Source organism: Macaca nemestrina, chromosome 11 (assembly GCF_043159975.1).
Source record: "Macaca nemestrina isolate mMacNem1 chromosome 11, mMacNem.hap1, whole genome shotgun sequence".
Lineage (NCBI taxonomy): Eukaryota > Metazoa > Chordata > Mammalia > Primates > Cercopithecidae > Macaca > Macaca nemestrina.
In genome coordinates, this window is record NC_092135.1 from 119,660,090 (window position 1) to 119,672,356 (window position 12,267).

At 47.4% G+C, this 12,267-nt stretch overlaps 1 protein-coding gene across 3 annotated transcripts in view; it reads right to left on the reverse strand.

Annotated features, from left to right (window-relative positions):
- The window catches only part of LOC105481290 (EPH receptor A4), a 154,486-nt gene extending 146,970 nt beyond the window's left edge, over positions 1 to 7,516 (reverse strand). For 2 of the 3 annotated variants that reach the window (XM_011740798.3, XM_024792698.2), the window contains exons 1-3: positions 7,494 to 7,515; positions 5,740 to 5,863; positions 2,239 to 2,306 (exon numbers count right to left, since the gene is read on the reverse strand). In XM_011740798.3, the coding sequence (XP_011739100.2) occupies positions 2,239 to 2,306; positions 5,740 to 5,830 (159 nt within the window). In that variant the 5' untranslated portion in view covers positions 5,831 to 5,863; positions 7,494 to 7,515. Of the gene's footprint in view, positions 1 to 2,238; positions 2,307 to 5,739; positions 5,864 to 7,493 lie in introns of all 3 variants that reach the window. The other variant, XM_011740799.2, reaches the window with a different exon arrangement.
- Between the last annotated feature and the right edge of the window lie 4,751 nt (positions 7,517 to 12,267).

Consider the following 12,267-nt stretch of genomic DNA (forward strand, 5'->3'; position numbering starts at 1 on the left):
ACTCCATATGCTTTTACTCTCAGCTAGAAAGAACTTTCTAAAGACAATCAATCCATTCCTCACTGATAGATATCCAATTCATCCCTTTGCTCTATGCCTGAAAAAGTCATCAATTATAAAATCTAGAGATTAATTAAACTTTATAACTTGACACAATTTCTCAGTGGCTACTATGTATTTTGCAACGACTAATTCTTTTATATACAAATAAAATTTCATTTATCTTACAATAATGCTTAAAATGTTACATGCCTAATATTTAAGAAAAAGAAAAAACCTGCCTATATCCAGCCCATGAAAAGTACTCGGTTGTATACAATCAGCTCTGCATAGTTTTAAATAGACTTGAAGACAACCAAAATAAGTTTTGTGTCTAGAAAAAGTGACCAGGTGCTCTTTCAGCAGCTCTGGAGGAGGAGGAGGAGGAGGAGGAGGAGGAGGAGCAGAAGAAGAAGAAGAAGAAAGAAGAAGAAGAAGAAAGAAGAAAGAAGAAGAAGAAGAAGAAGAAGAAGAAGAAGAAGAAGAAGAAGAAGAAGAAGATGTCTGCAGCACATTAAATTGCAATAAAAGCTTTCTAGAAACTAGATAGACTATGGACTGTACCCTAAAATGTGTCAGTCCTTGCTTTCATATAGCTCACACATATATTTAGTGAAACAAGTCAGGTTCAAAATTTCATTAGATGTATATTCTCTTCAAACTTAAAAGCAACCAGTAAGAAAAATGAGGCTGATTAAATTTATTACTACAAGTACTGATACTTTCCATCCTCAATTTTACCAGCAGTTCTAATACATTTTAACCTACCAAGCAATATCCCTGGTACATATAGCCTGGGAAAGCCTCGCCTCAATCAGTGACCTTTCCAGGGTATAGGATTAACAATGAGTCTGACTCTCACCAAGATAAAGCTGTACCTTTCTTCACATTCAAAGGATGAGGGCAATTGCCTGCAATCAGTGGTGAATACAGCCTGTCTACACTGCCAGAGGCCTGTCAATCACTCCTCCCTCCTTTAAAAAGATGGTTTTAAGGGCAGACTGGAATTTTTCAGCAGAGAACAAACCAATGACAGTCAAGTTCAGGCAGAAAAATAGGAAGACAGGGCAATCTGTTTTATTTCAGGTGGATTACAAAATTTGTTTGCAACAAGACAGCCTAAAATTCTCCATTTTCATGGCTATTTTCTTGCTTGGTCTTAGTTCTGAAATATGTCCTTGATAACAGACTCTATGAATCTTTATTTTAAAATCCTTCAATCTTTATTCAATGGACCAGTGTGGAGCCCATGCCAGGTTCTAGAATTACAGTTTTTGCCTAGTAAAGACTCCTAATCTTTCACCCCCATTGTTTTTAATCAATTGACTCGGCCCAAAACTATCAAGCCTGTGAAGGTAGGATGATTTGTTTAATTTTTAAAGGATTCGAGAGTTATTTCAGTTTGGCAGAAGTCAGTTACATGTTGTACTGTTTTCTTTCCAAAGCTGATTCATTCTGACTGGTGATTTAGGGGGAGTAGGAGAACGTGGCCATTGACCTGGTAAGATGGAGGCAGCAATGACAAGTGTTATAAATTTGAGAAGAAATGAAGTGATGCTTTCTTCAGACTTTATAATCCAGCCTACTCAATCCCCAAAGATTCTTCAAGGTTATAGACACTTAAACTTTTCATATTTAGCACCATGAATGCACAAGCTTGGGGTTTTTCTGACACAAGTTCACGTGACTGTCTCCCAGTGTGCAAGAGAACAGCAGCTGACTTAAGAGTGAGAGCAAGGTACAGAGCCTTCCTGCAGTTCATGCAGGTACAATTAGAAATGTCTTCTCTCTCGTATCTTTATTTATTCTTTTTTTTTCATCTGGAAGCAGGACAATTGCTCTTAAATTAACCCTGTCAGGACTTCACGGCCATCACAGTAATAGGCATAAATTCTAATTTGGTCCCCGGATCATATTTCCTGTCGGTATTTTAGTTTTAAATAGGCATCTAAGTCTATGCCTCCACCAATCTCCTAATTTTGAAACCCCTTTCTGCCCTTTTGGCTTCTAGTTCTTCCATGACAGAGCTATCCAAAGGGAGTATAGGATTTCTCCAACAAAGCGTAATTCACTTCATAGGCCACAGCGGAAATCTGACCCCCTCACCACAATCAACAAGAATCAAGCCATTAGGACTCTCAGAAAGTTACTAATCACTCCTCTTTTACCCTTTGGATCAGAGAGCAACTCAGGACTTACCCCTCCTTCCAGAGGGCTTGCTATCCACCCAAGTTCTCCCTGAACAGATCTGGAATCCAGTAAGGTAACTGCAAAAAACAAAACAAAACAAAAAACAAAAGAAAAATAGATTAATTTCCAATTGCAAAAAGCCAGTAACACAAAAACCATTTGCTTGAGCGTTTCCATATGTGCTGAGGGCACGCATATCCAACACTGATCAAAACGTAAACTTGGGCTCACTTATGTAAATAATCATTACTCATTTGATCTTCTCCCCCTCTTTAAATCTGCAGGTTCTTATTTATTTAACTTGCTTAGCATTTAAAATTCCATCCTAGGACTCACTTGATTCATTTTTCTAAAAAGGATGAATAGAGAATCTGAAGTACAATTCAAAAAGATAAATACATCTATGCAGAGCAGTTGCACTCCAGAGCTAAATCTGCATTCATCTCTGTCTGGTATCTACCAGAATTATTTGTTTTTGCAAGTTTCAGATGACCACATAACTCATCAGGGTGACAGAGCCACAAGTGAATTCTCTCTTCTATCAGAGAGTATCCTATCCAAAGGGTCAGGCAAAGGCTCTCCCTAACATTTTCCCCTCCACAACCAAGTAAATAGTCCATGAATATGGTATCCGCTGTTTTTTTAAATATCAAAGTTTCAGAAAGAGGGAATGCCAGACGTGCAGAATCAGAATGCAAATGTACCTCAAGTAGTCTCTCTTTCTCAAGATGTGTTGGGGACAATCAGAGACTCGTCTTCCACCCCTAGGATATCACTGGCTTGAATTTTAGGTATGGAGTGCTGCCTAACCGCTTTAGTGTGCTTGTGCTACACCTAAGAGTGCGTCAAAGCTTGGGGGGAAGGGAGGACAGCCTACCGAGCTGCGGTCCCCCGCTCAGGCTAGAACAGCGCTAGGTAAGGGGAACATCCAAAAGGACGCAATGAATTCAAAACCTCTCTTTCCCACCGAGATCTGCAGTCCTGGGTGTCGAAAGGCCCACCTCAAAGGAAAACACTGGGTTATTAATTTGATCAGCCAGGCTGGCTCCTCAGGCTGGGGGAGGGGTGGGAATGGGAAGCCTTCCTCTGTGCTCATGCGCACCCCAACTCTCAAGCTTACCCCCAGGCCCCTGGATTCTGCCCACTTTCCCTCTCATTACACCTCAAAGTCAATGGAGTTAAAAATCAGTCTCTTTTCCCTAGTTTTCCCGGGGAGTCTGAATTCCTGGGGTCTGTTAATGATTTTAAAATGTAGAGCCTTCCCTGGGTCGCTCCTGCCTGGAGTTCCCACCCCCTTCCCTCCCCCACCCCCACCACCGCAACCCACCCCCTTCCCTCCCCCACCCCCACCACCGCAACCATTCTCTCCTCTCTGTCCCTAGAGAAAGGCCCGCTACATCCATTTGGATTTATGTAAGGTGGATTAGGGACACAAAGGAAACAATAAGACCCAATTTACAAAAAAAGGGAGGGAGTAGAAAGGGAGGGTAAAAGGGAGAAAAGGAAACGTGATGGGAATAGAAAGCAACAAAGTGAATTAATTTTTAAGGGGGAGATGGGGGAGATGGGGGAGGGGAGGGGAACAGACATCCCTCCCTCCCCTTCAACAGGAGCCTAGGGCTCTCAGCGCCTTTTTGTCTTGGGCTCCTAAGTTTTTCTCCTAAAAGAAAAAAAAAGTGGGGGGGGGGGGGTTTAAAAAAAAGAAAGAAAGCAAACAGTCTCTACATCTGGGGCGAGAGAGGTCTCAGGGGACGTCCTAACAAGTGTGTGAAGTGGCCAGGAGAACGCGGGATCAACGATTCCGCTCAGGAGAATGAATAACCCTAGGGACCGAGGGGCGGCGGCGGCCGAGATGGCACCAGAACCACCAGAAGCCACGTCAGAAAGATAGGGGAGACCCAGAGGGTGAGAGAGCGCCCCTTTCCTCCCAAGCGACGTCTGTGGGCAGGTGTATAAATCTCTCAGAGCCTCCGTCTCTCCGGAGAGCTCCGGGTACCGGCTGAGCTAAGTTGGTTTTTGGCTCCCTCCTTCGGAACAGAGAAAACGATAGAGTGCACAGGGATGGATGGACGGATGTCTGGAGAGATGGTAAGATGAATGGATGGATGGATGGATGGATGGATGGCTGGATGGACGGACGGATGGAGGGACGGATGGACGGACGGACGGACAGATATATAGCTGGATGCATTATGGATGGATGCATGGACAGACGGACGGATGGATGCACAGAGAGATGGATGGATGCAGAAATGGATGGATAGACGGATGGACGGACGTATGGATAGATGGATGCCGGAAAGGAGAAGAATGAGAGACAGATGTAAGACTAGATGCACGCAGGCCGATGTACGAGCATACTCTGGAACACAGCACGAGCATACACTCGAACACACGCGCACACACTCAGGACATTTGCAAACAGACATACAATCCTCCGCGTCCGCTTCCACCCAGGCATTCGCGCACCTACATATACGCAGTTGCACGCGCGCGCGCACACACACAAGCACACACACGCAGACATGCACACACACGCAGACATGCACACACACATACATGCATGCGCGCGCGCGCGCGCGCACACACACACACACACACACACACACCGTTCGCCTCTCCCTGGGTTTCTCAGTATCTAAATGATCACCGCCCCCGCCCCCCCGCCGCCCCATCTCCCGACACAGACACACAGGCACATACAATCCTCCCAGCACGTCCGAACGGATGTACAGAAAACTGAGCACCCAGACGGGTCCCGTCGATCCCGCACGTTAGCTCTAAACAGTGTGCAATTCTGGGGCGAAAAGCTAAAACTCGACTGCGTTCAACTTGCCGGCGGGTTCCCCAAGTCTGCGGGGTGAAGAGCCCGGGCCCCTCAGGCCCGCAATGGCACCCTCGGGGCGCTGGGCTTGGTGAGGAGAAAGGTGTCTGACTCCAGGTGCTAGAAACCAGGTCACTGGCGCCTGACGAGCAGCGCCACGACGGCTGCGCTGCGGAGCAGGCCCCGCAGCCCGGTCCCGAGAAGCGCAGGGCTCGGGAAACTTTGCAGAAACCAGAGCTGGAAAGGCTTTCGCTAGAACCCGGGAGCACCAAGGCTTCACTGTGCTCCAGGCTGCGTTTTCCCCTCGCCCCGGGCTGGCTCCGGAGAGGACGTGGTTCTTGTAATTTTTTTTTTTTTTTTTTTTTCCAAATCCTGGCGTTGCCTCCCGTGCATCCCCTCGGGGCGCCTCGAGCGGGCCTCGCTGGCGGATGCTGATAAACTTTGGCCTTTCGTTACAAACTTGGACAGACCCGCCGCGTGCACGGGTCACGGCCTCGGGGCAAGCTGCCCTGCAGTTCCCCGCTGCCCCTTCGCCAAGCCCCTCGCCCCGGTCCTCTTCTCCCGAATCGGGACGCACTGCTCACGCCGGGCTCCCCCCGCACCACCTGGCCCTGCGCTCTTGAGGACCCCTCACCCGCGATGGCCCCTCGCTGTCCCCGACCACAGAAAGGCCGTCCCGCTCTTACCTTCATTAGCGGGGTACACCCTGGAACCGGTGACAGCGTCGCAAATCCCGAAGAGACACGAAAAGAGGGCGAAATAGAAAATCCCAGCCATGGTTCGCCGGTGCCAACGCTGCTCCTGCCGCTTCTATCCCAGTGGAATAAATGCTTAAGTTAGGAGAGCAGCGGGCTGAAGACATTGCCAAGGGGGCGGGCCCGGCCGGTGACGTGAGCCCGCCAGTCCGGGGCCCGCGGCCAATGGCGGCGCAGACGGGATAGCCGAGGCCCCGCCTTCACCGCGTAGGGCCCGCCCCAGGGTTCCGCCCCCTCCAGGCTCCGCGGGGCGCGAGGTCTCCCGGGGCTCGAGGGGGCGAGCACTGCCGGGTCCCCGCCCCCGCCTGCCGGAGGGAGCCAGCGGGATCCCCCACGTCACCTCGAAGGTCGAGCCCCTGGACGGCGGAGGGAGCTTCGAAAAGCTTGGAATTGACCGAGGGGAGCCAGAGAAGAGGTTGGCAACCTTTTCTCCCACCACGGGCAGTTTGAAATGGAGGAAAACGCTCTTTTATTGAAATAAAAGAAGTCTAACTTGATCTGTCCCTCTGCGGTTGCTTCTTTAGGAGGGTCGACTTGTCTGCGTCCAGCGCGCCCAGGCTGAGCTGCACACGCGCGCCTGCCACCGCCACCCTCTGCCGCCTTGCCCTGTTTTGTCTTTATGGCGCTTCCCCCTCTGAAATGCTCTTTGAGGGGAGTTTTGTGGCTCCATGACTTGCTTCTTCCCTGGCTCCCCAGATGCTTGGAGAGCGGGAACCTAGTCGGTCCCCAACTTCCAGCCCGCCGCAGGGCTCCGTCACTGTCTCCAGAGACTGAAGGAATGACTTTCTAGCAGTAAGGAAGTCCCCGCTGGCCCCGTCCCCTGTGCACACGCCGTGGACCTCGCCCAGGGCCCAGGACGCCCCGACAGGGCCTTGGGCTGCAGGAACCAATTGTGGATTTCCCGGGGGCAGCGGCGGGGGGAGTCCCTGGAACCGGGCCTGGGCTGTCCGGGAGCGGTGGGGGTAGAAGCGAAAGGCTTAAGTGTGGGTGCGGGGACCTGCAGCTGCACAGACAAGGCAGACAGGGACTGGGAAGTTGCCCGGAGCGGCTGCTGCGAATCCCCGCTCCAACCTAGCCGGGACAGCCCTCCCTGCCCCGGGAGACGACGGCGAGCAGGAGGACCCGCACAGCCCCTCCCGGCTGCTCCGGCCCCGGGGGCACTGGCACCATCGGGCTGTGGTCTGTCCCCCGATGCCCGAGCCGTGGACTCAGCCACCTAAGAGCGATCCGGCGACGGCAGCGCAGCCGGTGTCCCAGGGACCAGTCCCCAACGCCACTCGGTGCATTTCCTCAGGCGTTGGCAGAAGCACGGATTCCTAGCGATGAGGCCTCCCTTCCTCTTCCCAGGCTGCCCCTCCTCTGACTCCCTCCGGAGCAGGGCCGGGTTTTCCCGGGGAGCCTGGGTCCCGGCGGCCGGGCGGCCGCGGGGAGGTGGAGGCCCCTCTCCAACCCGGGCCGCAGCTCATCGTGAGCCAACCGCGCCACCTGCCGGCCAGATGCGGGAGTGTGCGGCCCCGGAGGAAGGGCGAGCGGACAAAGACCGCAACCCGCAACCCGCAACCCAGCAGAGAGGTGGTACGTGCGGTTGGGCGAGCTTTCCAGCCACCGCCAAGTCTCCTGCACTACTCCTACCGTGGGGCTGCGGGCAGCGCTCAAGAGGTCCCGGAGTCTGTCGTGACTCTCACCTGCTGGATTTCAAAAGATGGAATCGGAAAGCGTTTCAAGGAGAAACTCCTAACAAACCTTCGGGGGTTGCTTGAGTGGCTGCTCTCGGAAAAGCAGATCCTAAATAAAGCGGGAGGGGTGTAGGTCGGCGTGGAGGAGAGGACAGGTCTCGAGTCGCTGCTACGGTTTCAGGTCATTGGGCTCCGCAGCAGATCGTGTTTTCCCCCTTGGCTCGAGAGCTGCGCTGGTTTCTCATGCAAACTCAGAGCCGAGCTAATTACATGAGCAACTTTTACTTTTACATAAGATGAGCGCGCGTGCCGAGGCGCTGGGCGGCGGCTGTGTGAGTTGGTGGCCCAGAGGAACAGCTTGTGCGAGACTCTGGGCATTTCGGTTTCTAGATACAAGATTTGCTTAAATGTCACAGTCCAAAGAAGTGGATTTCAGTTATTGTAGTTACTGACTGCACACAAGTAAAAAGGCAAAAAAAAAAAAAAAAAAAAAAAAAAAAATGTACTCGGGGGATATATGTATGTGTGTGTGCGTGCATAAATTATTTAAAACAATTGCACTAAATCCCTTTAAGAAATGCATTCCTAGGTTCTTTCATGTCTTTCTGAGTTTTACAGAAAAAGAAGACGAATATTGGTCCCTGTCATTTGGCACACAGATTCAAAAGAGAAAAGAGCAATCCGAATTCTTTTTGAAACCTTTTTAAACAATAGATGCTGGTTGCCTCTCTGCAGGAGCTTGAGTGTTGCATGTATCTGTGGTTGAAATGGGAAACTGACTGCCTGCATTGTTATCAACAGTAAAATTTCTAAAACATGTACCATTTTTTTTCCCCAGGATATGCACATTGAATATTAAACAAAGTCTTTCCAGACACAGCTGCCTTAAAGCAAGGCATCATTTGCTAGAGTACATTCACTAACTTCCCCTTTTTTCTTCCTATGTTTTAGTTCAGGCCCCAAAGCAGCCCGATAATCAGGAGGACCAAGAAGCAGGAAACGCTTACTTGGAAAAACTGAACTATAACTTCCTCTTTAAATCACTTCTGGGCTGCAGATCAGAAATGAGCTGCTGAAAATTCCTCTGTCCATTGTGACTACCTAGAGAAAAGGTGTTCTAACCCAGCAGATACGATTCCTTGAAGAGTAAGGCACAATTTTAAAAATGATGGTGGCCTTTGTCCATCATCAATGCAGAAAACCTCCCACATTATAGGAAAACATCCTGGAGTTTTCAAACGTTGGACACTGTTTACAGCACATCAACGGAGTCATAAGGATACAACGGAATATCACACCTTTAAAAAGTACCTAAAATCACCTAATTTTACAATAAAATTGCTTTACTCTTGAGTAAAACAAGTCTCTTACTACTGTAAAATTTGGGGGTTATTTTGAATCCACTAAGAAATACGTCAAAACATATCTGCTTACACACTTAATAAAAATAGTAATTGAATAATCCAAAAACAATGATATACTTTTTTTTTGCACAGTGCCTACCACAAACGTTTGAGCTACAAAGTACCTTGTAAATGCTGAATTGAAGTAAGATTGAATTCCAGAGGTGTTTTTAATCTGTAAAACACATTTGTAAATAGCACCAAGCATCCTAGGGTTTCCACCTCTGCGTGGAGGGTCAATTTCACCAAAGTAAAGAGAAAGGAGCCTTTGACCTGTAGACAAATAGGCCGTGATAAGGAGGGTTTGTGAATGACTGGAGAGACAGAGAGAATAAGATGAATCCACTCTGCTTTTTCTAGGCATCCTGGTGGACTTTTTGTGAATAAAATGGAACCTGCCCATAATGCTCCAATGACTCCCTGAGTTATCTTTAGAGAACCAGAACTTTCAATTCAGACAACCCCGATTTGATATTTTAGCAGGGCTTTTTCTAGCTGTGTGTCTTTAAGTTACTTGACCTCTCTGAGATATGCTTTTCTCATTTACAAATCATAGATCATTAACATTACATGATTCTTCTAAATACTGAATAAATGGTACAGAGCTTCTGGTATAGTACCTGGTGTGTGGTAGCCAGCTGTTATTACTCATTTTTTTTTTTTATTTTTTATTTTTATGAGACAGCGTCTCACTCAGATCACCCAGGCTAGAACGCAGTGGTGTGATTATGGCTCATCACAGCCTCACCCTCTCCAGGCTCAGGTGGTACTCTCCCCTCAGCCTCCTGGATACCTAGAACTACAGATGTGTGCCACAACACCCAGTTAATTTTTTGTATTTTTAGTAGAGATGGGGTTTCACCATGTCACCCAGGCTGGTCTCAGAATCCTGGGCTCAAGCAATCCTCCTGCCTCATCCTCCTAAAGTGCTGGGATTATAGTCATGAGCCACTATGCCTGGCTATTATTTCTCTAAAATAATATTTAATTAATAAGTATTCACATTTTGAAATGGGAAATCATTTGTTCGACTTGAATTGTTCCTTCCACAAGGAAACCAAGCACTGTGATTTACCTTTTGTGCTCCATGAGAAAAAGATGCCTTATTTTATAAATTCCTGAGTAGGGAAGAGAAATAAATTCTAAATTCTTCTCTTCTTTTATGGTTGATTTATGACAGCTGACATCCAACTCTTATATTCCTAGGTAATTCCACTGGATTGTGACCTAGATGCTATACTTGTCTTCAAATAGAATGGTGTAAAAAATGTGTGAAAGAAGGTGTGAGGAATCCAAAGTCCCACAACCCAGTGATAATGAATAACCAAAGCTCTACCTAATGAAATTCCCACCATCCCACCGTTGTTAGAAAACGCTTCTACCACAAGCTACTGCATCTTAAATATACTAATTTGACACAACAATTGGTGGGCTTCCGGAAGCCCCCAGGAAACCCAACTGGAGAGTTCATCCTTTGATGTCAAGGCTTTGATGCTATTTCTTATGCAAATAAGAAGCAGGACACTTCTGAGCCCTTTACACCTGAGTGGGAAAAAAAATGGCTGCAGAGCTCAGGTCTTCATGGATCAAGAGGATGAGAGAGCAAGCCAAAGCAAGAGGTCTTTTTTGTTTGTTTGTTTTAAATTTTTTATAAGTTGTTGGGGTAAAGGTGATATTTGACTACGTGAGTAAGTTCTTTAGTGGAGGTTTGTGAGACCGTGGTGCACCCATCACCGGCTCAGTATATGTGGCACCATATTTGTTGTCTTTTATCCCTCACCCCTTCCTATCTTCCCCCCAAGTGCCCAAAGACCACTGTATTATTCTTATACCTTTGCATCCTCATAGCTTAGTTCCCACGTATCAGTGAGAACTTACGATGTTTGGTGTTCCATTCCTGAGTTACATCAATTAGAATGGTAGGCTCTCTTGCATCACTGAGGTGAGGAGGGGCAGACAAGAAGGCTGCAGTTCTCAAGGCAGCAAGACTTTTCTAAAACTTCATTTGATGGCGTCCTTGAAGTTTATTCCGTTCTAACAAACATTTCTTCAATGTCTGCTATGTACCAAATCCCACATGAGGAAGAGGTCAGAAGATCGAGACCATCCTGGCCAACATGGTGAGACCCTGTCTCCACTAAAAATACAAAAATTAGCAGGGCATGGTGGCGGCCGCCTGTAATCCCAGCTACTCGGGAGGCCGAGGCAGGAGATTCACTTGAACCCAGGAGGCAGAGATTGCAGAGATTGTAGAGAGCCTAGATTGCGCCACTGCCCTCCCACCTGATGACAGAGTGAGACTCTGCCTCAACAACAACAACAAAGATTTCTTTCTAGTCATGACCATATGTGATATCCACCACATAGGGTTGTGGGGGCCAGAAACTATCAGGGACCTATCACCTCCTGGGGCCCAAGACGGAGGAGGAGAGATAGAGAAGGCATGTGCCAAGATGCTCAGTTCAGTTCTGTAATAACTCTAGATCCCTCTCAGGAACATTTTGCAGAGACAATGTGTCCTTCTGGAGGAGAAATTAGAGGAGATAATTTGCATCTCTTTTTGGCTGCATTGAGAAAATGAGTTAAACATCAGAACAATTTCATGTTTTAGGCATGAAAGCCATTCCCCAAAAGAAGTGTAAAATGCTTTTTACTTGAAACCTTTCAGTATAACACCTCTGAACTGAGGTTCACTCATTCTAACTCAAAATGTCAATATAAAGCTGCAAGCCCCAGCTATTAAATATTTTACCTATTAATCACTTGAATATTTAATAGCCATGTGACGTTGCGGTTATCAAAAGAGCTTTGGAATTATAGCTGTGTTATGATGAAAAACAAATAATATATGTGGCATATGTGTGATATATGTGTGAATAAAATAAAGCTGACACAATTTTTTTAGCCACTTTTATTTTTTAGACAGAGTCTCACTGTGTCACCCAGGTTGACCGGATTGCAGTGGTGCAATCTTGGCTCACTGCAACCTCTACATCCAGGGCTCAAGCGATCCTCCTATCTCAGGCTCCTGAGTAACTGGGACCACAAGCACATGCCACCATGCCCTGCTCAGTTTTAATATTTTTTTGTAAAGATGGGGGTCTTACTGTGTTGCCCAGGCTACTCTTCAACTCCTGGTCCCAAGCAATCCTCCTGCCTCGGCCTCTCAAAGTGTTGGGCTTACAGGCATGAGCCACCAGCCATTTTAGCCACTCTTAAGAGAGAAATAATTGTCCAAGCAGAGCACCAATTTATAGAGGTATTGCAATAGTGTTCTGACAAACGATGTGTAATTACAATACAATGTTGTCAGAAAGAAAATAATATGACTATGAACAGAATTTATGATTTGTTACATAATGACAATGTAAGTTTGGAAA